The sequence below is a fragment of the Mesoplodon bidens genome (genome assembly GCF_964165515.1).
Source record: "Mesoplodon bidens genome assembly, chromosome: 14".
NCBI classification, from domain to species: Eukaryota; Metazoa; Chordata; class Mammalia; order Artiodactyla; family Ziphiidae; genus Mesoplodon; species Mesoplodon bidens.
Window position 1 is genome coordinate 29,131,628 of NC_138170.1, and position 27,463 is coordinate 29,159,090.

The 27,463-nt window shown below is 49.2% G+C and overlaps 1 protein-coding gene across 1 annotated transcript; it reads right to left on the reverse strand.

The window, feature by feature from the left end:
• Positions 1-417: 417 nt before the first annotated feature.
• VAX2 (ventral anterior homeobox 2) lies at positions 418-26,216 on the reverse strand (the record flags this gene model as incomplete). The annotated part of the gene is made up of 3 exons (XM_081253677.1): positions 418-855; positions 5,827-6,014; positions 25,979-26,216. The coding sequence occupies 3 exons, from the start codon at positions 26,214-26,216 to the stop codon at positions 418-420; spliced, it is 864 nt and encodes a 287-aa protein (XP_081109803.1).
• Positions 26,217-27,463: the final 1,247 nt, after the last annotated feature.

Consider the following 27,463-nt stretch of genomic DNA (forward strand, 5'->3'; position numbering starts at 1 on the left):
GGGACTTGTAACCCCCCGGGTGGGAGCTCTAACTGGCAGCGGGAGTCAGGTGGGTACCCCGATCCCCCCCAGTTGCGAACGTGGCCCCAGCTTCCGCCTCTCCCATCAGAGGTTCCCCTGACTGAAGCCCATTTTCCTTCCCAGTGAGGAGCAGGAGAGGGGACTGAGGGGCAGTGGCAGTGCTGTGGGGACTCCGTTTCCCTCCTTGTCATTGTTTTCCTTTTATTTCAGTTAGAGGCACACGCACACACACTGCACTCACACACACAAGCTGCGGTACCAACGTCATCCACTGGAGAGTCTCTGAGCTGCAGGGTGGGCGGGGCAGGGTGTGTGGCTGCCCCTTCTCGTCTCTGGGCCCAGGAGGCCCGGGTGGTGCTGTGCTTGGGGACTCAGTGTCACACGGGGGGTGGAGACTTAAGCGCTGGCCTTCCTGCCGCCGCCGGCGCTGCCTACCCTCCCGTCCAGCCGGCTGTAGGGCTCGAAGGCCGAGGAGCCCAGTTCGTAGCCGGCAGGCAGGTCCAGGAGCGGGGCGGTGCAGAAGCAGAGGGCTGGCGGAGGGGGCGGCAGCGGGGGCGACGCTGAGGCTGAGGTCAGCGGGGTGAGGTGCTGGGACGAGTTCCTGGGGTCACCCAAGGAGGTGCCCCTGTGGCTGGCAGGCAGGCGCGGCGGGCCGGGGGTCAGCGTCAGGAGGCTGGGGGCGCTGGGCGGGGACAGCAGCCGGCCCTGCTCTAGCAGCCGCAGGATGTCGGGGGCGGTGAAGGCCTTGGAGGCCGAGGAGCACGCCCGCTTCTCCAGGTCTCTGCTCTGGTCTTTCTTCTGCTTGGTGCGGCGGTTCTGGAACCAGACCTTCACCTTGGGGTGGAGCAAGGAGAGGGGTGTCAGCGAGGGAGAGGGGACAGGCGGAGCAAAGTGGCGGTGGGGGTGGGGGGGTGGGGCGAGCAAAGGAAGGGGCAGGGGAGTGGGGAGGGGGGAGCAGGGGTGCAGTGAGAGGGGAAAGAAGAGCAATCAGACTGTCATTAAGATCTTCCCACAATCAGGCTGACTGGGGGAACTGATAAGAGACACTGGCCCCCCAAATCATGGGCACCCCTCCACTGCTACGCTGACCCTAGGATGGAGGGGTGGATTGGCAGCTGGAGGGTGGAGGTGGGAGGGCACAGATGAGTTCCCCTCTTGGCCCGCCCTCCTTCCACTCTTAGCCAACCCCCTCCTCCTGTCTCGGCCCCCATGCTGCCTCTGAAGGCAGCTCCCTAGCCCATCTGGCCATCCCCCTGTTTGAAACTCTCAGCAGTTCCCTCCCACCCCATCACCTATAAGGGCTTCTCAACGTGATACCAAGTGTAAGAAGATGTGTCAGGATGGTGAGGGACACTTCCAATGGCCACACACCCAAAGCTGGGGACATCCTAAATGGAGCCACCAACCAAAGGGCAGAGACCTTTTTCAAGGCCTTTGAGAGGAGGAGAACTTGCCCTCTGCCAGCACCCGGCACCCAGCACTCCAACCCCATCCTAGTCTGTAGAAGGAAAGGAAGGCTGGGGGTCAGGGAGGAGCTCAGTGGTCAGTTCTGCGGGCCCCCTGACAGTGATGGGATTTTCTCCCTTTTCTGGGAAGGACAGGGTGCTCCCCGCAGGAGGCAGGTTTTGGGTCCTGAATCACTTGCAGGGCCTGGAAATGCCTGAGAGAAGGAGAGACTGACAGTTGCTTCTCAGCTGGAAAACCTGTCAATCACTGCAGCACCCAGACCCGTGTCCCCAGGAGCACAGAGGCTGGAAGCTGGCTGGGTAGTCTGTGCCAGCAGGACCAGGAGGGACCACGGAGTGGAGGGCCCAGAAAGAAAAGCATGGGGAGACCCGCTGTTTCCCTCCAACCTTGGAGTACATAAGGGAAGCTGTAACTCACGTGGCCCCGGGTGAAGGAGAGGTGGAGAGGAGGAGGCTGGCCTGGGCAGGATGGGCGCAGAGCTAAGGCTGCCCAGGGCCATGCCTAACACGCCACCTGTGGGAGCAACTGCCCCTCTAGCAAAGACCTCCAACCATGAGGCTCCTCAGGCCAGAAGGTGCCACTCTCCTTGCCCTCCTACCCTGGGGGAGGTTGCTGGTGGGCGAGGGTGAGCAGGTGGCTCAGACAGAGCACACTCCCTTCTAGCGGCTGTGATGGGAGGGGCTCTTCCCCTGCAGGTCCCTCCAGCAGTGAGTCAGGCCTCTTCTGAGTGGGCGAAGGGGGAGGGAAGAAAAGATTTGAAACAGATGTGAGTTGGGTGTTTTAAATGGGATTGGATTGAGTTTCAGTAAATGAAAGTGACCAGGGAGTTACGGGATCTACTTGAGGTTGATTGCTGCCTTCACTCACTCACTCATCATTCAGCAGGTAGGTACTGAGTGCCCACTCTGTGCCAGACGCTGTTCTAGATGGGCGGAATCAGCAGTGCACAAAGCAGAGCAAATCCTTGCCGTGTGGGGTGGACACACGGGAGAGGGGGAGGTAGAAGATAAACAACCAATAAAAACAAACAGGCATGGCTGTCGGGTGGCAATAAGTGCTTTGAGCAGTGTCTCTCAAATTATTCGTGGTGACGAACCACTTTTTTTTTTTTTGCGGTACGCGGGCCTCTCACCACTGTGGCCTCTCCCACCACAGAACACAGGCTCCGGACACACAGCCTCAGCGACCATGGCTCACGGGCCCAGCCGCTCCGCGGCATGTGGCATCCTCCCGGACCGGGGCACGAACCCGTGTCCCCTGCATCGGCAGGCGGACTCTCAACCACTGCGCCACCAGGAAAGCCCGGAAGTGTGGAGTCTTAATCACTGGACCACCAGGGAAGTCCTGAAAGTCATCTTTTTATAAAGATTAGAAGAGCTAATGAATGTGCCTGCTTTACATTTTGAGCATGTTATTTAATTTCTGTGTGCCTCAGTTTCCTTCTCTTTAACGTAAAAATAATAAAGAGCCATTCTGCTGTACTGAAAAAATACACCTGGTCTTTGTACCTTGTTCTTGGCCCAGAGCTTTTTGTCATCCATAACCAGTTCCTTCTGAGCACACCTGAGTTTATGCTAATGAGGTGACTTAGGGTGGACCCCTAGTTTCAGAATGGGGGTTGGTCGCAGAAAGACCAGACCTGTGACTAGAGGGTTGGAACTTTCAGCCCCGCCCTTCCAGGGAGCGGAGGGGGCTGGAGACTGGGTTATAAAGTCTCTTGAACAATGAGGATCGCTCCATGAACTCTCCCCACTATACCTGGCTCTATGCATCTCATCCATCTGCCTATTTCTGAGTTGTATTCTTTATAATAAATCCGTAAAAGTAAATACAGTGAAAAGTGTTTTCCTGAGTTCTGTGAGTCATTCTAGGAAATTATCAAGCCTAAGGAGGGGGATGTGGGAACCCCCCTATTTATAGCTGGTCAGAAGTATGGGTGGCCCTGGGACTTGCTACTGGCATCTGATGTGGGACTGTCCCATGAGGCTGAGCCCTTAACCTGTAGTGTCTGTGTTAACTCCAGGAGTTAGGGTCAGAACTGAATGGAGTTGCATTGCTGGAAACCCAGCTGGTATTGGAGAATTGGTTGCTGTTGGTGTGGGAAAACACCACATATTTAATGTGGTAAGTGGTGTCAGAAGAAAAACTGCACACCTATCCCACGAGGCTGTGGTGAAGACTAAACCAGTTAGAACACATCTAGCACTTAGAACAGTGCTTGGTGCACGGAAGTTCTCAGTAAGTGTTAGTTACACTGTAAATTATCTGCAAAACCCCAGGATGGGGGAAAGAATAAGGAGGGTGGTAAGCAATAATCAGTTAGTCGAGGATTCACTGAGGGCCCACTGTGTGCCCAGCTGTGTGCTGGGCTCCCCAGGGAGGCCTGAAGAGCAGATGTGGCTTTCAGATACATTCTTGCTTTTGGGAAGTGCATACTGGTTGGTGCCCACCACATCACACACACACACACACACACACACACACACACGCACGCACATGCACACACACATACCACACTTTACAGGTCGAGCCATGTGGAATAGGTCTTGCAGCAAAGTCAAGAAGCCTTAGGAAAGGCTTCCTGGGGGAGAAGGGGCTTGGCCTTGACCTTCAAGGGCAGATAAATGTAGCCTGTACTGCAGGCAGGGCAGGGGAAGGATGAGCACTGAGAAGGAGCTTCTGGCCTGGGCATCTGAGGTGTCCTTGGAAAGAAAGTTTCAGGGGAGAGTTTGGGGGTAAAGCTAGGCAAGACAGAGGGAAATTAGGGCAAGGAGGAGGGGTGACTCTGTGCCTAGACCTCAGGGTCTGAGGGGGTCTCCCTGACTCCCCACCCGGAGCTCTGGCCCTGCCTGGCCACTGCAGGCCCCCTGAACACAGCCTGGTTTCCAGCCCCAGTGACTCAGCTGGACGGAGGGCCCAGCTACCCCAGGCCATCTGCCGGGTTGTTTGGGGCTCTACAGGGGCGGCTGGAGGGAAACAGTGCAGGCGGAGATGCCCCGGCCTGCAGGACAGCAGCTGCTCCCAGCTGCCCATGATCCTGACCTCACAGATCCTCTGGCAGCTTTCCCCAGACTGTCTGCTTCCTTCTCCTCGCCTTCCTCTCCTCTTCCCTTCATGTGTCCTGGTTTGGCCCTTTCCATACATGTATTGACTGACCTCCCTCGGCTGTTTACCTGTAGCTGGACTTAGAGTGTCTAAGTCTTTTTTGACAAGCTCTAGGGTGGTTACCCAGTTTACAGGCAGCATAAAGAGGCCGGACTGCTTGTCTAAATCCTACTTCTGGAACTTAGTCGTTGTATGACCTTGGGCAGAACCTCTCCTGATCTGTAAAATGGGATAATATTGGTAGCTACATCATAGGGTTGTTGGGATGGATTAGTAAACTAACAACTAACTTAGAACAGTGCCTGAGCACAGTAAGTACTGGGGAAGTATTTTGGGGTTGGCCAAACATTTCGTTCAGGTTTTTCCCTAAGATGTTATGGAAAAACCCAAACGAACTTATTGGCCAGCCCAATATTATTAGTAGTACTATTACTATTTTTATTATTTAGCTCTATTACCAGCTTGAAATACCTCCATTCACACAGAGTAGGTGCTCAGTGCTATGTGCTAAGCCCTTCCTGGGTGAAGGGGGCATTCAGACCCCTTCTCTCAGAGGCACACTGGGATGAAGGGAGGATGGGAAAAGGCCCAGAATGGGGAAATGAGAGGTCCCCAGCCCAATTTTTTTTTTTTTTCGCGGTACGCGGGCCTCTCAGTGTTGTGGCCTCTCCCGTTGCGGAGCACAGGCTCCGGACGCGCAGGCTCAGCGGCCACGGCTCACGGGCCTAGCCACTCCGCGGCATGTGAGATCCTCCCGGACTGGGGCACGAACCTGTGTCCCCTGCAGCGGCAGGCGGACTCTCAACCACTGAGCCACCAGGGAAGCACCCCAGCCCAATTCTGTAATGGCTCATCTCGCCGCTGAATCTTTGCTCCCAGCAAGCCCACCTCTCACCATGCCTTCCTGCAGGCTCCCTCCTGCACCAACAAACACCCCCCTGCAAATTGAATGACCCTTCCTCCTATTCCCATACTCCACTGGAAGTAGCACCTAATACATCCAGAAGCCCCCCCCACCCCGACTCCCTCACCCACACCCTGTTGGCATATACCAACTTTCTCTTGTCAGCACTATATTTATTTGTTCTGGTTTATCTGTAACTTTAAGCCCTTCCCTAGTACATGTCTGAACTCCAAAGCTGGGTCTCCGAGCAGCAGCTCACAGGCCTCACACCCCAAGGACTTCCTGGGCTGCCAGGGCAGGGATGGAGTGGCCTGGCCCTGCCCTTTTACCTGGGTCTCCGAGAGGTTCAGCTGACGGGCCAGCTCAGTGCGCTCACGGCCCACCACATACTGGCAGCGCTGGAACTCCATCTCCAGGTGGTACAGCTGCTCAGCTGTGAAGGATGTGCGGCTCCGCTTGGGCCGGTCCAGGTCCAGGCCCTTGGGCAGGACAATTTCCCGGATGGTTCCTTTGGCATCTGCAGGGGTCATGAAAAGAGGCAAGTTAGTTCACTAGTTAAGGATTTAAGCCACCAATGAGCATCTTAATGAGAGGCAGCATGATCTGATGGGGAGCTCCTCATGTCTGGGCCTGTCTGTGTGACCTCTGACAAGTTGTTTACCCTCTCTGGGCCTTACCTCCTTAATCACCCAATGCAGTATGTTGTATCTAATGTATGTATGTGAATGGGCCTCAGCACAAATGTCAGGTCTATCATCATAGCCTGGTCAGAAAGGACTCAGTCTGACCCAGTCAGGATTGTCTTCCCTTAGCAGAATAAGAAACAAATGGAAAGAGAAATACCAAGTCCTCAAGTGCAGAGGAAAAGATGGGTTAGAATTGGATATGATCAATCAGGTAAGACTTACTGTTGGAAATGTCCAGAGCCAGGTCTTAAGCCCTGTGTGTGTGTGTGTGTGTGTGTGTGTGTGTGTGTGTGTGTCTAGGGTGTATGGGTGCAGTCTCTATCCACAGACCCTCCTGGGGTCCATGAAGAGGCTTGCTGGTGTGGGGTGGAGCTGGGATCCCCAGGAGGAGCCTGAGGACCATTGTCACTGTATCAAACTTCTGGGGTGCCTTTGAGAGGGAGAACTTCTGCCACTCCTTGTGTGCCTAGTCCTGTTCAGTAGGGCCACCCTCCTGGGCCCTGGTCTGATGCCCTCCATGCATGGGGTTTCTAATATTTTGGAGCCTACTTAGGAAAGGTTGAAAAATCTGTAGCCCACATTCACCAGATAGTCCCACTGAAAGAACTCAGCAAAAGCAAAATTTCTTGGGGTGGGGGGTTTTATATATATATATATATATATATATATATACACACACACACATCAGCTTTCAGTATAGGGGCAAAGATGATCCACGTTTGAACCACATACACTGATGGCTTGAAATCTAGTTATTAGAAAAGTTTTATGTCAAAAATTAAAGTGTGGAAATATGCAGCATCATATTCTGTAGGATTTACCAAACCTCTCCCAACACGTGCTGTGAATGATAAAGCTAAACTAAGAGTAATTTGCTGTTACATAGGAAGGTTAGTGTCACTGGGAAACTTACCAACTCAAGGCAGCACTTGTTACCAAGCACAGGTAACAAAGCAAACCTCCAAGCTTGCTGGAGCTCCGCCCATCTCCAGGGGGCATGCACAGTGGAAGTTTGCAATGCGGTCAGAAGCGTTAGTGGCCGTGGCTGCTCATAATAATAGCTGACATCTCTGCAATGCTTGCTCTGGGCCAGGCACCGTTTTAAGTACTTAAACTTTCCCCATGTCTCAGTGAAGTTGGAACTGTTATTATCCCCATTTTACAGATGGGGAAATGGAGGCACAAATTTTAAGTCACTTACCCAAGTTCATACTGACAGTGTTTAATAAGGTCTAGAAACACCCTCATTTTACTTGACGAATACCCTCTTTTAGTAATCCTTAGTGATTCAATTGATAGGTTATAGTGAAGAAAACTTTGGTCATGGGTAGAAAATGGAATCTTCTGAACGGGTTCATCATTGCCCTGGAAGATGTAGGAAAGGAATTGCATTTGGGATGTGCTGTTTGTTAAGAGGCTCCTTCTGAGCCACAGGACTGTAAAGAATACTTTTAGAATCCCTACTCTAGAGGGTGAACCTGAGACCTCTCCCTCCAAGTCCCTCAGTGTATTTTATGAGACAGGTTCTTCCTGCCTCCTGCTAGGGCCAGTTAATGTTCACTCCTCCAGGGTGCACTTCAGCTCTTCATGGGCTCCTAGCTCGAAGGTCCTGCCCCCGATCTCAGAGGTTCGAGCACCTTCGTGTTCTCAGTCAACCCTCGGGGAGGTGAGCCTGGGTGGGGGACAGAGTCATGGCCCAGAGGCTGCCTTCCCCCACCACTGGGCTAGTCTTGCCAGGGCGCTGGGCAGAGCACAGCACACGGAAGGGCGCCCCGCTCTTGGAGGCTTGGTAGAACCATAGGCCTTTGGGGACAACTCAAGCTTCCCCCCACCCCGATACCTTCTACATTTTAAAGTAGTGGCGTAGGGCTTCCCTGGTGGCGCAGTGGTTGGGAGTCCGCATGCCGATGCAGGGGACACGGGTTCGTGTCCCGGTCCGGGAAGATCCCACATGCCGCGGAGCGGCTGGGCCCATGAGCCATGGCCGCTGAGCCTGCGCGTCCGGAGCCTGTGCTCCGCAACGGGAGAGGCCAAAACAGTGAGAGGCCTGCGTACCGCAAAAAAAAAAAAAAAAAAAAAAAAAATAGTGGCGTAATATTTGTGATCTCGTTGTGACTGGGTCCCCTTTGCACATGTTCTACTGTCTACAACTGTGAAACCAGTCTCAGAACTTTCCTTACAACACTCAAGTGAGCCCAGCTCCAAAGGCACTGATTTGATTAAAAGTGTCTTGGGGGGCTGTGAACAGGAGACAGGGTGAGGGGTGTCATACGTGGTGCTGGAAGCTTCATATCCTCTTCTGGGTAAGCCTCCTGGAGCCCACCTGAAGCTCTGAGCCTGTGCTCCTGACCACTGAGGTCAAATCATATAAGCCCCCCACCACTCTCCTCTTTGTAGAGGAGCTAAGAGGAGCATTCCTGCCTCGGGGAGCAGCCAAGGGCAGCCCTCCTCCTCAGGGCCAGGAGAGGCAGGAGCATGGAACAAAGGAACCTCAGACTGGTCCCCAGATATCCAAACAGGCCCTACAAATCAGCACATGAAAGGATGTTCAACATCACTAGCCATTGGGGAAAACAAATGAAAACCAGGAGGAATACGTATCAGAGTAGCAAAAATTAAAAGACTGAGGGGATTTCCTGGTGGCGCAGTGGTTAAGAATCTGCCTGCCAATGCAGGGGACAGGGGTTCGAGCCCTGGTCCGGGAAGATCCCACATGCCACGGAGCAACTAAGCCTGTGCACCACAACCACTGAAGCCCGTGTGCCACAACTACTGAAGCCCACGCGCCTAGAGCCCGTGCTCTGCAACAACAGAAGCCACTGCAATGAGAAGTCCACACACCGCAGCGAAGAGTAGCCCCCGCTCGCCGCAATGGGAGAAAGCCTGCATGCAGCAACGAAGACCCAACACAGCCAAAAAAAAAAAAAAGTCAAGTTTTATGTTACGTGAATTGCATCTCAATTAAAAAAAAAAAAGGGTGCCAAAAGGCTGGTGAGGATGCCAAGAAACTAGATCTCTCATTCATTGCTGGTGGGAATGTAAAAGGGTGCAGCCACTCTGGAAACTGACCTGGCAGTTTAACCTATATTAACCAGCCTGTGATCTCATTCCTGGGCATTTATCCTAGAGAAACGAAATCTTAGGTTCACATCAAAACCTACACGGAGGGCTTCCCTGGTGGTGCAGTGGTTGAGAGTCTGCCTGCCGATGCAGGGGACACGGGTTCATGCCCTGGTCTGGGAAGATCCCACATGCCACGGAGTGGCTGGGCCCGTGAGCCATGGCCACTGAGCCTGCGCTTCCGGAGCCTGTGCTCCGCAACGAGAGAGGCCACAACAGTGAGACACTCGCGTACGGCAAAAAAAAAAACACAAAAAAACCTACACGGAGATGTTCATAGTAGTGTTATTTGTGGTAGCTCCCAAATGGAAACAATCCAGATTGTCCCTCAACAGGTGAATGGATAAACAAACCGTGGTACAACAATGACTATGGATAGACACAACAAACTGGATACATCTCCAGGGAAATTATACTGAGTGAAAAAAGCCAAGGCAGTCCTTCAGATTATGTACTATATGCTTCCATGTATATTACATTATCAAAATGACAAAGTTACAGAGGTGGAGAACAGATCTGTGCTTGCCAGGGGTTAGGGAAGGGAGGCTGTGACTATATAGGGGTTTCTTGGTGGTGACAGAAGAGTTCTGTATCTTGATTGGGGTGGTGGTTATATGGATCTATAACTGTGATAAAATGTCATAGTACTATATACAAAGAAAAAAGTGCATGCAAAAAATGGGTGAAATCTGAAGAAGGTCTGTGGTCTAGTTAATTACATTGTATTAATGTCAATTTCCAGATTTTGATCATTATTATAGTTATATAGGATGTCACCATTGTGAGAAGCTAGGTTGTAGATACATGGGATTTCCCTACCATTTTTGCAACTTCTTGTGATTCTCCAGCTATTTCAAAATAAAACATTAACAACAACAACAAAACATGCCATGAAGCTAGAATGATGTTTTGTCACAGAAACTGACAAATCCATTAGTGGAAAGAATACAACAGTGTTTCCCCAAATGCCTTTGCATTTCACTCGTGGTTTGTAAGATGATTTAAAATGGTACATAAATAAACCTTTGTCATTTCAAAAGATATGCACTTATTTTAGGGTTTACTAGAAAAAATTTAAATCTATGATTTTATATGCTTAGCATGAAGCTAAAGTAGGTATTTCATTTTAAAATATATTATGCTGGGCTTCCTTGGTGGCGCAGTGGTGGAGAGTCTGCCTGCCGATGCAGGGGACACGGGTTCGTGCCCCGGTCTGGGAAGATCCCACATGCCGTGGAGCATCTGGGCCAGTGAGCCATGGCCGCTGAGCCTGCGCGTCCGGAGCCTGTGCTCTGCAATGGGAGAGGCCACAACAGTGAGAGGCCCTCGTACCGCAAAAAAAAAAAAAAAAAAAAAAAAAAAATATATATATATATATTATGCTAAAATATTAAGTAAATAAATGAGACATGGATATAATAGAAATGGTAAAGTTGGTACTCAAATAACTGAATATTGGGAAACAAAATGGAATAAGGAATACACAATAGAGCTATGTACATATAGTGACAGAGTTTATGATAAAGGGAACATTGTATATGGGGACAGGTTGGTCTAGTCTATCAGTGGAGTTAAGTAGATTGATGACCATAAATTACCCGTTTGGAATAAAATCAAGTTAATTTCACATCTCACGCCATAAAGAACAATGTCTCAAATGGATTAGAGAGCAAATCATAGACTATAATATGATAAAGGGATTAAAAGAAAATATAGGAGGCTATTTTTAGAATCCTAAGCTTGGGAAGAGCTTTCCAAGCAAAATGCAAACCTAGACTGTAAAGGAAAAATAAAGGATGTATTTGACTACATTAAAGCTAAAAACTTTTGTATGACAAAGGCACCAAAACCAAGATAAAATACGAAAGACAGAATGAAGAAAATCTTTTTTTAAAAGGCAAAGAAATAATATCCAGAATATATAAAATGCAATTATGAATATACAATTTTTTTAAAAAGGGCAATAGTCTAACAGAAAAAATGGTCAAGTAATTTATGTGAGCCATTCACAGAAAAGATATCCAAATGGCCAATAAATATATGAAAAGATGAGCACAGCTTCACAGTAATCAGGATAATGCAAGTTCAAGCAACAATGGATAATCATTTATCTCCCTTAAGACTGAAAAGACATTAGCAGATGATTACTAAAGCAATGATGCACTGTTGGGGAATCCACACTCCCATTCACTGCTGGTAGAACCATAAATTGTCACAACGTTTAAGGCTGCATTTGTCAAGTTTAAAGATGCACACAACTACTGCTCCAGCAATTTTATTTTAGTAGGTATTTATCCAGAAAAGCACAGGCTCATGTGCTCCAAGGTATATATAAGGATGTTTGCTGCAGCATTGTTCAAAATGTTGAAAATTCAAAAGCATCCTGAGTGTTCCCTGTAAGGGAAATGGCTGAACAAACTATGGTACATTCATACCATTCATATTTTATAAAATACCACGTAGCAATTTAAAAGAATGAGGCAATATCTATATGAACTGACATTAAGTGAAAGAAAGTAAATAGTACTACCCCATTTATGTAAATAAAACAACTGTGTCTATTCAACCATTCAACATAAATTTAATAAGCGCCTACTATGTGCCAAATAGTATTCTCAGGTCTGAGGATATAGAAATGAGCAAAACTGACAAGGTCCCTGTTCCCATAGACCTTGTGTTAGGGAGAAAGACAGATAATAAGTTTAAAAACTAATATGAAAGGTACTGATAAATGCTGTGAAGAAAATAAAACAAGATAAGGGGATATTACTGACCCTCTCCAAATAGCTAACATACAAGAGTCATAGTGTGTGGGACTTCCCTGGTGGCGCAGTGGTTAAGAATCCACCTGCTAACACAGGGGATGTGGGTTTGATCCCTGGTCGGAGAAGATCCCAAATGTCGCGGAGCAAATAAGCCGGTGCGCCACAACTACTGAGCCTGTGCTCTAGAGCCTGCGAGCCACAACTACTGAGCCTGTGTGCTTCAACTACCGAAGCACGTGTGCCTAGAGCCTGAGCACTGCAACGAAGAGTAACCCCCACTCACCACAACTAGAGAAAACCCGAGTGCAGCAACGAAGACCCGACGCAGACAAAAAAAAAAGTCATAGTGTGTGTTTTTGCATTTGCTATTTTAGCCAGGAGTGGCAGAGCAAAGTCAAGTTAATGTATAAGCCATGAATGCTGTTCGCCAGTGTTTCCAACTCCTTCCAGGCACATGGTAGGGTTGCACTGATTTTCTGCCCTTTGCAATCAGATGTGGCCATAATATTTGTTTTAGTCAAGAGGAAAGGATGCGGGCCCTTTCAGGAGAGCACGTCAAAAGCTGGTTCGTGATTTGCCACACCGACTTCCCCCTACTGTGATGGTCATAGAGGCAGGAGCCAAGCTGGAGCTTGGGTTTCTGAGTACCAAGACCAGCCCCTGCCCACTTGTGATGGACTTATCAAGTGAGTTAGAAATATACTTTTGTTAAACCTCTGAAGTTTTGGGTTGTCTCTGCAGCAAAATCTAGTCCGTCCTACTGACAGAGCCCCCTTCCCGGAATTGTTCCTTTTCTAGGTGGGGTTGCGGGGGAAGCACCGGGAAGGACGGGCAGCTTAACTACAGAGCCTCTTTGTGAGTAAGGTCTTGTTAGGGTGAAATGCATGAGTCTAAGTGGAATGAAGGCTGAGTTTTGCTGTCCTTCAGATCTCCTCAAAGAGAGGTGAGCCCTAGGGGTACAGGGGAGAGTGAGTTCCATCCAAAGAGCCTTTGCCATGGGAGAGGTGATGACCCCTGCTTGATAACAGATAGCTAACGCTCTTGACCTCCAGGACCAAAAACTACCCTCTCCACCTACCTCTCCTAATAGACCTCCTCAAAGTCCTACCTGACTTCATCCAGGTAGCACCCACGTAGTTCCTTTGCATGATAAGCTGTTAACATGATGATTTTTTTTTTTTTTTTGGCTGCATTGGGTCTTCGTTGATGTGCACGGGCTTTCTCTATTTGCAAGGAGCAGGGCTACTCTTTGTTGAGGTGCTCAGGCTTCTCATTGCAGTGGCTTCTCCTGTTGTGGAGCACAGGCTCTAGGTGCATGGGTTCCAGTAGTTGTGGCACACGGGCTCACTAGTTGTGGCTCACGGGCTCTAGAGCACAGGCTCAGTAGTTGTGGCACACGGGCTTAGTTGCTCTGTGGCATGTGGGACCTTCCCAGACCAGGGATCGAACCCGTGTCTCCAGCATTGGCAGGCGGATTCTTAACCACTGTGCCACCAGGGAAGTCCTGTGCTGATTTTTAAGTGTGACAAGGTCCTTCCTGCAATAACAAACATAATGTGATCACTATAAAAATTCCTTATAAAAAATTCATTCTCAAGTTTATTGGGAAAATTTAAAATGGAAGAATAGTTGAGAAAAAATGTAAAGAATGAGGAGAGAATACTTGTATTACCATTACAGAAAAATATATTACATATCTACAGCAACTAAAGTGGTATGATGATGACACAAGAGTTATGAAGCAAATCCAAGCATATATGAGGAATTGGTATATTATAAAGATATTTCAAATTAGTTGGAGGAAAGACAAGATTATTAAAGACCTGGCTTTAGGGACGATTAGCTCATTATCTGGAATAAAGTAATTTATCTCACACTGCAGGCAAAAATATACACAAGATGGATTAAAACTTTAGATGTAAAAAACAAAGCTCTAAAAATGGAATAAAAACTCTGAAGAATTTAAAAAAATAAATGGCAGATTTGAGTACCTAGAAATCAAATCTTCTGCAGGATGAGAGACAGTTAAAAGACAAGTGACAGATTGGGAGAAAATGTTAATAATACATGCATAATAGTCTTAATGTCTAGTACACACACAGCCTCTATAGTCTAATAAATAAAGTCAAGCAGTCCAGTGGGAAACTTAACAAATTAAATGAAAGGGTTATTCAGAGGAGAAGAAATACTAATGGCTAAAATATATGAAAAAATACTCAAGCTCAGAGGGACTTAGAGAAAATGAAAGTTAGAACAGCAATGAGATAAATTTTTTTTCAGATATCATATTTTATCTATCAGGCTGGGAAAGTTGTGCTGGCAAAGGTGAAGGAAAATAGGTTTTCTCAAGCTCTATTGGTGAGAATACAAATTAATACAAAATAAGCTTTTCTTGGAGGGTAATTTCACAATGCCTAGCTAAATTAAAAAATGCATAGTTCCTTTGTTTCAGAAATTTTATAGAGGTTTCTACCCCAGAGAAATATTGGTATACTTTCATAAAGGTAGACTCACTGTTTGTAGCAGTTTGTAAGAGGAAGAAAAAAAAAAAAGGAAAAAGCTGAATGTTTATCAACAGGAATACTGTTGATGAAGTCACAGTATAGTCATGCTTTGGCTGTTATGTAGACATTAACAAGAATGAGGTACATCTTCATATACTGACCTGAATGGATGTCCATTAAATCCTGCTATGTGAAAACAACGACGAGTACATGTGTACAAACCCAGTTTTATAAAGAACAAAAGGTAAAACTAAACTTTGTGTGTGTGCGTGCTTGTACCTACATAGAATTAAGTCTGGCAGGTTGAACACCTCTCTTTTCTGTTTGTTCTGTGGAGTGGGAGCTGGTCAGGGAGAGAAGATTTCTCTCATCTTACTTTTTTTTTTTGGTACACAGGCCTCTCACTGTTGTGGCCTCTCCCGTTGCGGAGCACAGGCTCCGGACACGCAGGCTCAGAGGCCATGGCTCATGAGCCTAGCCGCTCCGCGGCATGTGGGATCTTCCCGGCTGGGGCATGAACCCGTGTCCCCTGCATCGGCAGGCAGACTCTCAACCACTGCGCCACCAGGGAAGCCCCTCTCCCGTGTTACTTTATGCACTTCTTTATTATTTGGTTTGTTGCCAAGACTATCACAGTCTGTGAACAGACTGTTTTAGCAGTGTGCAAAAATATCCCACTTTTGTAATATATAACTTACATATTTATGTTTTTCAATTACTAGGGAAAGTTTGGGAGGTTACGTCTTGGGAGTGGAAGTGTATCGTGTGAGGGAAGTGAAAATTTTTCAACTTTCACATGATTTCAGCATGGATTGGTTTTGTAATTAAAAGGATATTTTACACAATATTGAGCAGAGTTCCCTGTGCTATACAGTAGGTCCTTGTCAGTTATCCATTTTAAATATAGCAGCATGTACATGTCAATCCCAAACTCCCTAATATCTGCTCAATATTATGTAACAACCTAAACGGGAAAATAATTTGAAGAAGAATAGATACATGTATGTGTATAACTGAATCACTTTGCTGAACACCTGAAACTAACACATTGTTAATCAACTATACTCCAATATAAAATAAAAAATTTAAAAAATGGATATTTTATACTTCAAAAATGAAGAGACAATAGAAAGAAAAATAAAAGATAAATTATAAACAAAAAATTGTAATTCATACTGAATTTTTTGTAACAAAATTTAAGAGTATTGTATTATAAATATATATAACATATACATTATATATAATATATATAATATTGTTACCTTTTGTTGGAGAAGAACTTTCTCATTGAGAACTAAAATGTAGAAGCCCAAAAGGAAATGACCATTAGATGTGATTAAAGTTTAAATTTGAGTTCAGAAAACCCCCCAACTCACAGCAAAGTCAAAAAAAAAAGAAAAAGATCTGGGGATGTTTGCAACACGTCACAGAAAAAGGGATCATTTTCCTTCTATAAAATATTTTAAAATATGTACATGTTTGTATGTTTACATATGCTACATATATGTTATATGTTTACATAAGTATATTTATATAACATATATTGATATATATATATGTATAAATAATGTTTACTACTATAAGAAAACAATGAGCAAACCAATAGAGAAATGGCTAAGTATATGAATGAAAAATTCACAGAAGAGGAAATAAAAATGAAAAATAAGTATATGAAAATATACTAGTAATTAAAAACGCCAAATAAAATAAGATTTTTTTTCACTTGAAAAGATTTTACTCTAAAAGACTGAGTATATCCTGGGTTGGGAGGATGTGGAGAAATGGCACATTTATATACAGTTTCTGGGAGTATAAATTTGTACATTTTTGGCATTTAGAAATAACAATCACAGTTTTAAGCATATATACTTGTATTTTAAAATTTCACTTCTAGGACTTTATCCTGTAATTATATGCATACCAGACATATGTGAAATGATGTTTATAATTTAAAATTTTTTATCATGAGAAATTTCAAACATACAAAATGAGAGAGAATAGTATAATGAATTCTGATATACCTATCCCTCAACTTCAACAATTATAAACGCAGGAACAATCCCATTTCTTCTATATCCCTCTAATTTTAAGCAAGTCCCAGACACCATATCATTTCATCCAGAAACATTTTTATATGTATCTCTAAAGACTCCTTTAAAAAAGCAATCACAATACTATTGTCACAATTAGAAACATTAACAACCATTCCTTAATATAATAAAATGTCTCATCTGTTTACATATTTTTCACATTGTCTCATAAATGAGACTTTAAAAAAAAATCTGTTCGAATTAGGATACAAAGATGTTCACTGAAGCATTGTTTGTAAGTGTGAAAAAATAGAACCAACGTAAATATCCATCAACAAGGGACTGGTTAAACAAAAGTTTATTATATCTGCATAATGTAGTACTATGCAGCTGTTAAAAATAATGAGGCAGTTCTAGATAGAAAGATATTTATTAAATGAATGTTTATTAAATGAAGAAAAGCAGTTTGCCAAAACTCTCACTTTTGTAATATATCATTTACATATTTATGTTTTCCAGTTACTAGGGAAAATTTGGGAGATTGCATATTGGGAGTAGAAGTGTATTATGTGGAGGAAATGAAGAACCTTCCATTTTTACATGATACAGCAAAACAGCACAGATTGGTTTTGTAATTAGAAAGATATTTTGTATTTCAGAAAACAAAAGACATCAGAAACAAAATTAGAGAACAATTTATAAACTAAAAAAACAATTGCAACATATATTGAAAGCAATGAGCTACTGTCCATAATACAGAATTTCTACAAATCAGTAAGGAAAGGAATATTTGAAAATTAAAATGGCCAAACGAAATGAATTAATAGATAGCAGAAGAAATACAACTGGCCAATAAAAATGAAAAAATGCTCTACTTCACTAATAATCAAAGAAATAAAAATTAAAATGTCGGTGAGGTACTTCTTAGCAAAGGTATGTAAGATATACAATGTCCAATATGCGGAAAGGGCAAAGGCGGGGTATAAATTGCTAAACAATTTTTTTCCCCTGGAAGAACAACTTAACATCTATCGAAATACAAAGTGTGAACTGTGATAGCAAGATTTGGGGATACCAGCACTTTCAGGCATTGCTGGGCAGTGGGTGGGTACCATCTTATGGAGGGCTCCTGGGCACTGTCTTTCAAATTACAAATACAGATAACTCTTTGACCTACTTTCAGGAACCTCTCTGACAGATATACCCACACATGTGGAAATGACCAAGGAACAAGCTGATTTATTGCAGCATTGTATATTATAACAGAAGATAAGAAAAAAGCTAAATGTCTGGGCTTTCCTGGTGGCGCAGTGGTTGAGAGTCCACCTGCCGATGCTGGGGACAGGGGTTCGTGCCCCGGTCTGGGAAGATCCCACATGCCGCGGAGCGGCTGGGCCCGTGAGCCATGGCCACTGAGCCTGCGTGTCCGGAGCCTGTGCTCCGCAGCGGGAGAGGCCACAGTAGTGAGAGGCCCGCGTACCGCAAAAATAAAAATAAATAAATAAATAAAAGCCAAATGTCTGCCATTAGGGCATGGGTTATATAATATACATTATGGTCCATCCAGTCTCTATAAATGGAATACTATGCATCTGTAAAAAAACTAACAAGAAGTTCTTAACATCCCAAGATACACTGGTAAGTGAAAATAACAAGGTGCAGAAAAATATACAGAGATGTCACCATATGAGTAAAAAACAAAAGGAAAAAAAGGTAATATAGCTGCACTGACTTGCATAAGCATAGAAATTATTTCGAAGAACATATTGGAAAGCAGTAAATAATGGCTGCCTTTGAGCCCGGTGGGAACTGAAGGATGGGGGACATGGATGGGAGAGAGATTTTTCACTGTGTGCTTAAAACAACTTTTTGATGTTTGAATCAAATGAAATAGTTACTATTTTAAAATTAAAAGAAACAAATTTAAAAATTTTTTAGTGTGTGTAAACCTTTTGAAGCAGCAATTCCACTGCTAGGAATTTATCCTTTGGAAACACTCAAGGGCGCAAAGACCCGGGCATTGGGAGCTCATTTCGCAATCTCCCAAACCTTCCCTAGTAATTGAAAAACATAAATATGTGAGTTATATATTACAAAAGTAAGATTTTTTGTAAACTACTTTTTTTATTTGATAAAATTTATTTTATAAATATCTTTATCTAGAAGTGCTCTAATCACTGCATAGTACTGCATTAAGCAGATATAATAAAATTTAATTTAACCAATCCCTTGTTGATGGATATTTAGGTTGGTTCTACTTTTTCACAGTTACAAACAATGCTTCCCTGTACCAGGGAAAAATAACAGGAACATCCTCCCAGAGGATAGGAGAATCCGGCATTCCCCCACCAGAGGAGTACTGTACAGTCACGGAACTGTGTGAAATGGGCCAAAGAGATGACCCCTGCGGACTGAATTTTTTTTTAAACGGTAAGTCGCAAGACAGCTTATGTAATATGATTCCCCTTTCGCTACTGTCTGTATAGGAGATCGAGGAAATCTCCTGAAACACACTTGAAACTGGGAATGCTGGCTTCTACCACTTCGGTTTGTTTGTTTTTACCTTGAGCACGTATTACTTTTTGAATTTAATTTCTCTATCTTCCTGTCTACATCGTGAGCGAGGCCTTAACATTCCTCGCGGGGGGTCCTCCACCCAACGTGCCCTGGCTCCCCGCAGCTCCGCCGTGGGCGGCGGGACAAGCAAAACTCAGAACGAACCGTGACTTTAAATACCCGGCCATTTCCAAGCTCCAACAGAGGACTGGAGACGTGTGAATTGGGCGGGGAGGAGGAGAGCGGATTTATCTAGTTATTTACGTGGTTGGCTTTGCGGGTGGAACCTCATCCTAAGCAGCTGCAGAGAGCCGGGAGACTCACTACCGCCCTTTCGGCCCTGTGCTTCCCTCGGCCTCCTGCTTCTCTAGGGGGCCTCCCCGGCCCTGGGGATCCAAGGAACCAGTAAAAGAAACCATATTTGAGCTTTTTCAGGTTTTGTATTTCAGTGGTTCCCAAGTTGAGGATTGCACGAAATTACAGAAATATGGCGTCGTCAACTTCATATTTTAACAATTATTCTGTGCTCTGGCATCATCACCATTTCATGTAAGGAACGACTTTGTAACGTCAAAAAATAAGGAGGTCACTTTACAACAGATGTTCTTCCCAGGAAGGGGCGCTGCGGCCTCCTACCTAGTGAAACACGACATGTGGATGGTTTCGCCTCCTCTCATTCGTTCGGCAAATATTTACTGAGTGCCTGCCGTATGCGTACCGGAACGCGTCTGGGGAGATCGCGTGGGTTTGGCGAGTGCGGTGACTACCTCCTACGTGGTCCCCGCGGGGCATCAAGGGAACCGGGCTCCGGCGCCCGCTTCCCTTGAGTTTAGCGCCGACATCGCCCCCTCGCCACCCGGGCCCCGCCGCCGGGGCGGGTCAGGACCTCGGCAAGTCCCCGCTTGCGAGGCAGTCTCTCGGTTGGTAAGCTGAGCACCAGCAGCCCCACCGGGTCGGTCTGGCACGTAGTAGATACTCATTAATGTTTGTGGAATGAATCAACTAGCAAGCGAAGGGCAAGATCATGGGAGAACGTGGGAGAGTTGGTTCGGGGGATTTTACTGGGCCTGGGGGGAGGGGTGGCAAGCAGCATCCCACGCTCGCCCCCACCCCCCGGCCGCGCTCGAAGCCCTGGCTTTTCCGGGCCCGCCCACTCCTCGGCTTTGTAGGCCAGATTCGGTCCTGGCACTGCCACCTCTTTCCGTAGTGTCCACTGCCACCCCGGCACCCCTAGCCGAGACCCTCCAACCTCCCTCCTGGATGGACGCGGGGTGGGGGCCAAACCAAGCGCACTGACCACCCCTGGTCCCGGGGATCTCTGGGCAGGCCTACTCTGCCTCGGCGTCCTCTGTCAGAGATGTTCAAACTGGGGTAAGCAACTTCGCGGATGCACTGAAAGCAATCCGCTACCCTCTTTCCGAGGAGAGTCAAGCCGATCTTTAGTTTATATTAAGCAAACAGGAAATAAAAGGCAAAATTCACATGCTTTTCCCTATACCGCCCCCGCCGGCCCCACACCCATTTAAAGTACAAATCAAAGAAACTGCGAACTGAGAGGGAGCTTGGGTTGTTTACTACGGCCCCAGACTTGAGTCCGGCGTAATTGAGGAAAGAGCGTAGGGCCAACAGGAGCCTTAGAAGCCCTCTGTCGCCACAGCGGGTGCACAGTGTGCGGAGACCCAATCTGTTTGGTGTCACCGTACAAAGGCCCAGGGACACACGCTGCTGCAGTCCGTTCCCTCCCCTCCAGCTCCGAGTACCCACGTGCAGTCCCAGCCTCCCTGCCTGGCTGGGTCACCTGTGGGCCACCTGGAAGCTCAGACCTTTCAGGTGTGCGTGTGCGCGCGCGGGATGCGGCAGCGGGTCCACCGGCACCCGAGTTCAAGAGACCACCCAGGGCGGCAGCAAGAGCTGAGAACACAAGGAGCCGCCAAACGCCCTGCACAGTTCCCAGAAAATGAAACGGTGCACGCAAGACACACCAACAAGACTACGCATTTGGCTGCAGGTCTGCTTCTGCTTGTGTGTGTTGGGGGTGGGGTGGGGGCATGGATATAAAGGAGAAAAATAAAGAGCAAAAATGAAAGAGCCCAGCACAGACCCGCCCGAGAATGTGGGTCCTTCTGCCAAAAACAAGGCATAAACATAAAGCAAAAACAATCCCAGGAAAATATAAAAGAAACCTAATACCCGCCACAAGCCCCCAAAATAAAACTAAAACCAAAAAACCCAAAGTGCAATCCCCTGCATGAATCATTTAAACCTTTCAACCATTGCCTGGCGGGCTGCTCCTGGGTTATCTCCTCTCTTAGCAAACTTATACTGAAGCTATAGTCCCGAGGTCCGGTGTCTGGAGGGCCCAGGCGCTGGGACTCGCAATCCAGTGCTCCTTCCAATACAACACCCTGCCTCAGCGACTCCACTGCCAAAACACCCCATCAGGAAGATGGCAGGTGTGCCCTTGTGGAGCTGCCACGACCTAACAGGGGAGGACTGCTAGGTCTGTGCGGAGTCCTCCTAGGTCCAGGGGCTGCTGTAAATCCAAGTAGAAAGGGAGGCGACGCTGGTCAACGCTGAGCCCAGACCTGGCTGCAGAAGGCAGTTGTCTGTTCCCATGGGTCGCTACTAGCTCAAGCCCTGGAAGGCTTGGCCCCTTGCCCAGTGTCCTCAGACGTGTCTGCAGCATCGATCCAGTGCCCTGCCTGGCGTACACCATTGTGCTGTCTGTGTTTCGACCAATGCATTTCTGCAGCGCGGGTCCAGCACTGCACTCAGATTCTCAGGGGGCTGCACCCCACTAAATTCAATGACCCCCTGCCCCAAACCCACATCCACAGAGGGAATTGTTCAGCCACAGCCATAGGCCCTGGCCTTCCTGTGTCCTCCCACATCCCCAGCCACTGGTCACATACATCAGGCTCCCAGATGAAAGCATTTCCGCTAGTGGGTGTTGGTGCTACAGGGTGAGGGTGGTAGCCATTCACTCAGTCAAAGGATTCCACATTTTTCCTGTCCCCCTGCTCCCAGACAGAGGGGTGCTGAGCCAGGACCGGAGTGCCGCAGGCCTTCAAGGTGTGGGAGTGCCCGGCCGGCAGCCTCTAAATCCTGCTCCACTCAGGCCAAGGTGGCAGCACAGAGTTGGTGAGGCCCGATTGAGGTTTTGAGACTGGCAGGTCAGAGGGACGCTTTGGGTGAGCTGGGACCAGCGCTAGGCATTGTTCATAACATCTGCTGGGTGGGGTGACGCTGGCAGGCAGCCATTTCCGGCTCTATCCAGAGGGGTTGTTGAATTCGACACTGGATTAATTTGCGAATCACGTAGGTGCATCTGACTGTGCGTAGACTGTGGGGTTTGGGAGTTTTGGGGTGAGAGTTGTCCCACCTCTTCTGATTGCAGGGATCCCGGCTCCACCGAAAAAGCCATAGCACCCAAGGCTGCAGCTAACTTAGAGCCATGGCTCTCCTTCCATCTGCTTCCTGCCCACAGCTTGTCCTTTCCAAACATAAAACAAAAGGATCTCCCACCCCTTCCCCTCATCAGTCAATGGGCTGTGCAAGCAGAGGTGTGGGGCAGCCTAGGCGGCTTTAAAGTCCCTGTGGAAGCTTAGCTGTGTCTCCGGTGGGGTGTGTGGGGTGCCTGTTGTGTGTACATCCGTCATCCCAGTGGCCTTGTTTGTGCCCATGTGTGGCACGAAGCAGCCTCCATTTTGAGGCAGGGGATGCAGCAAGGTCGGCCTCCTTGGCTCCCTGACCCACATTTTGCAGAGGCAGGGAAACATGAGTGATTGGTGGAGCGAGGGTTCCTCAAAGGGGATGGGGGAGGCCGCACTGCGTGGTCTGCAAGGTGGCACTGGGCCTCCTTTCATCAGCCGGTCCTTGACCCCTTGGCCGTTCACCTCCCAACACTTAACACAGCCTCTGGGACCAGGGGGTGCAGTTGGGGAGGCCCCTGAGGAAGGAGGCCCACTGCCTGAAGCAGTTTGAGTCTCCTCAGAGTTCTCTCCCCTTTCATTCAATGGAATATTTATGGAGATCCTGTTGGCTGTTTGCAGTTTTACAGACACCATCTCTGACCCTTAGCATACCCCTTGAAGGGAAGCACTATGCTTTCTTTGTACAGATGAGGAAACTGGGGCACAGAGAGGCAAAGAAACTAGTTCAAGTTCAAAGGGCTGTAGCAAGGCCTGTATTCCAAACCAACTTCCCTTAATTCCAGCACCAGGCTTTCCTCTTCTTCCCCTGCACCTTGGGACTCCCCCAACAGATCTGCTAACCTGGGGTAGAGCCCTCAAGGGAGCAAGTGCTGAGTGGAAAAGAGACAGAAAGAAAGACCCAGAGAGAGTGGGGCTCTTTCCCAGAATCTTTACTCCACCAGCAACCTGACAGCTGAGTTGCTAACAGCCTACCTTTCCCCCTTTTTATGGTTTTTCCTCCAAGGGTACTTTGGGAGGATGTGTCCTTGGAAGTCAAGGGTAAAATGTACCCTTCGCTTAGAGCATACTGGAGGGACATTCAGCCAGGGGCCAAGACGCTGCAGACTTCCCTTCACCAGTGCAGGGCCTTTCATCTGTCAGAGCCTCCGCCCTGGGCCCAGTGGGGCCAGAGTGACACAGGTGACCCTGGCTAGGAGGGATTAGCGGTAAATGATGTCCCTGGTATCTCAGGCCTGTAATAACCTCCTTGTCATTAAGTGGAAAGGACAGAGGGATTTATGAGGCCCCTGTTTACCTTTTATTTATTTTAGGTGCATAAATACCTCCTCTGTGCTCTATTTCCATTACACTGTATAATGGCACTGCTGTATTGCCTACTACACGCATTTGTAAAAGTACACCTGACAATGCACACAAGCTGCCCCACATACAGTGGGGGGTCCATCTCTTCCTGGCTGTGGATTGCTCCTAGAGTGGGTGGTCTCTTGGAGGGTAATTTTTTACTCCTACCTTTTGTGAGTCTACACCTGGGAGTTATTTGACTGACATCTATACACAAAATCTATTCGATCTACATGTGGAGTTAGTAGAGCAGAAGGGATGGTAGGTGGACACAGAACTTACAATTGTCCAGGCAGAAGAAAATGACTACCCATAGATGGAGTGTGAGGTGGTGAGTGTCCAGCAGGGACTTGAGGTCCTAAATTTGGGAGTGTGGGCTTAGGGGGCTGATTTCTCTGTTTCTGGAAGCTCTGCAGATTTCCTTAATGGAACTCCAAGCTGGCTGCTAACGCCCTGTACCCAGGACATCCCACAGTCTATGGAATGAGATCTAATTTAATCCCAGGTGCCCAACAGGTCCACATACCTGTTGGAATCCCTGTTGGGTGGGGACCACCTCCCCATACCCTGTCCTTTGACCACCTCCCCATACCCTGTCCTTTGACCCAAGCCTGACCCAGAACAGCGCTGGGTGACCATACCTGGCCTGGAGTTTCCTGTGTTTTCTGAAGACCAGGGTCCCTGAGTCTGTGTCCAAGATGGTCATCAGTCAACTTCACATTGGGCCGCCTCCATGCTCTACCTTAGCCCCTTTGCCAAGAGCCACCCAAACCCAGCGGCTGTGCCTGACCAGGCCAAGGTGTCCCAGTCTGTGTGGGTAGCTCACACACAGCCCAGCCCAGATAGACAAACTCGGGGTCCTGGCGCTGGAGCGAGCTCGAGCCAGTGTCAGTCAGGCTGGTTTCCCTTCCCTAGGCGGTGGCCGAGGAAATCAGCTCTGGCTGATTTCTTTCTAGGCCCTTAGGCTTGCAGGAGAGGTGCTCAAAAAGAAAAGGCAAGAAAAAGGCAGCGGGAGGAAGCCGGGAGCGAGTTGGAGGAGGAGGCCGGGGCAGCCGTTTACTCTCGAGTGGCCTCTTTTAGGCGCTGGGTCTCCCGGTCCTGGGACTCCGGGATGATGGGGGAAACAGACCTCAGGCTCCGACCACGGCCTAGGGACAGGCTGAAGGCAAGACTCCGGGATTCCCTTTCTTCTCCCATCTCGCTAGGCCAGGGCCGGGTACGGCGAAAGGCGAGCCTAGAGCTTCGCGTGAGGTTGTCTTTGGGGGCCGGGGTAGCCTCAGCCTCGAGGCGAGGAAGCCAGGCAGAGCTGGGCACTCGGACGCTTGCAGGAAGGGAATGCGAGCTCGGCGGAGAGAAATGGCCAGGAAAGAAGAGAGGAGGGCGAAGGGTGAGGGAGAACGGGAGAGACGCAAAAGGCCCGGCCGGGAGAAGGCCGCGCCGAGAGCCGGCTGCGCTCAGGCGCCGCGAGGAAGTGGGAACCGAGAAAGCGAAGCCCAGGCGGGCGAGCGGGGCGCACGCCGCCCTCCGCGTCCCGGTACCCTCTCCCGGGAGCAGCCCGGTGCGTCTGCGTGGCTGGGAACGGGAAACAGGGCTGGGCAGGGGGCGGGGGAGCGCCCCAGCTGCTGAGCGGAGCCTGGCCTTTTCCTCCCACGGTTCCGGACGCTGGTGCCTCCCCGTCCTGACCCCGCGGAGCGCTCGTGAAGCTTTTCTCCGCACCCGCAGCGAGGGCCGCGGGGCGGGGACTCGGCTCTCCGCATCCCGCACTCGCAACTCCGCCCCCGCCACAGTAACCCGCCCGGATGGGCCTGGGAAGCTGAGAATCATAAGGCAGTGAAATGGGGATTTCTTCGGTACCGGGCGCCGCTTTGTCCCCTGCACTCAGCTCGATGTCCAGCACACAATAGACGCTCAAAACAATGTTTCCTGAATGATGACTGTCTGAATGAATATATGAATTGGGAGGTGGAGGCTGCAGGAAGATCGGAGGCGCCAGTAGGGGATGGGAGGGGCGTCCGGTGGGCCAGGGCTTCGAGCTGTCCTCTTACCTCGCACCAGGATGCGGCGGCAGTGGTCTGCCTCTCCGAGCCCCGGCTGCCCGTCGCTGTCGGCGCCGCTCTCCCTGGAGCCCGCGGGGCTGGAGGCGGAGGTCCCGGCAGTCTCCTTTGGGCTGCGGCCGCCGGCATCAGCACTCGAGTCCTCCGCTCCGCCGCGGTCCCCGCCGCGCCCGCTCCGCGACTCCGGGCGTGAGGTGCCGCCGTCGCACTCGGCGCCCCCATCGCCCATGCCGGCCGCCACCTTCGCCTTAGCCACCGCCTGGCCAGCCTGGGCCGGCCAAGCCTGCGCCTCCCCGCCCCTAGCACCCCCCGCCCCACCCCGCCCCCCTCGCCCCCCTCGCCCCCCGTGCCCCCCTCGCCCCCCGCCCGCCTCCTCTTCCTCCGGCCCCGCCCCCGCCCGGCCGCTCCACCCCTCCCTGCTGATTGGTCTCGAGTCGGGGTTCTCCGACTCCCAGCGGTGCGCGAGGGAGCTGCGCCTAGGGGTGGGGGTTCGTTGGCCCTGCTCCCCGACCCTAGTCTAGCCCCACCCTCAGCCCAGCAGAGGGAGGCCAGGGAGGCCCTACATCCTCTCCTAAATGTTATCAACTCCCTCCCTCAACCACCAGCCTACTCCCCTCCGCACTCCCTTCATCCCCAGGGAAGCGCTGTCTCCGCACGCCGGCTCTTTCAGCGGGATCAATAACCCAAGTGTTCCAGGAAGGCGACACCTACGAGACCGAGCAGAAAACAGGAAGCTGGCCTTGCTCGGGCGCTTGGCGGGGTGGTGGGCTGGGCCTGGGGCTCAGGCCTGGGGTTCAGTGGCCGCCCTCGCCTCCAGACTTATACCTCTGCCCACACTCAGGAACACAGACCGCAGGCCCCTCCCGGCGCTCCTTGCAGGGCAAGGCCAAGGCTGTGGTAAAAAGAGCCCGAGACAGTGAGGCAAGGGTACTGAGGGAATGACCCGCACTCGCCGGGGTGAGAAGACAGATTTGCAGACGGATAGCCGGGTCCGGGAGCCGAGAGGGTCGAGTGAGGCCGAGACTGTGGTAGGCTGCAAACGCCCAGGTCCCCTGCGGCTCTGAGGCCTTCACACGGGGGATCTCAGACTGAGACAGAAGGTGAAAATCTCCCTATCTCCCCCACCCCACTCCCGGCCCCGAGGAGGTTTTCCCGGGTCCCAGTTCCGCTTCGCCGGGCTGGGGAGAGGGGAAAGGCGGAGGTGAGCGCGGCTGGAAGCCGAGCTGGGTTTTGAAGCTGAGCAGTGGGGTTCCTGGGCCCTCTGAGTCCCAAGCACTTTATGAGGATCCCAGTATTCTCCTGAGTCGAGCTTCTCCTTGGACAGCGCCTGGAGAGGCCAGGCCCGGATTTCCCTTCCTTTGACTCAGAAAGGGGCTTGGAAGAAAGATTGAGAGACCTCAGCGAAGACGTGTGTGCAAACTTGTGTGTGCGCGCGGGAGGGCCCGTGACCCCCTTCCCTAAAACGCTATAACTTCA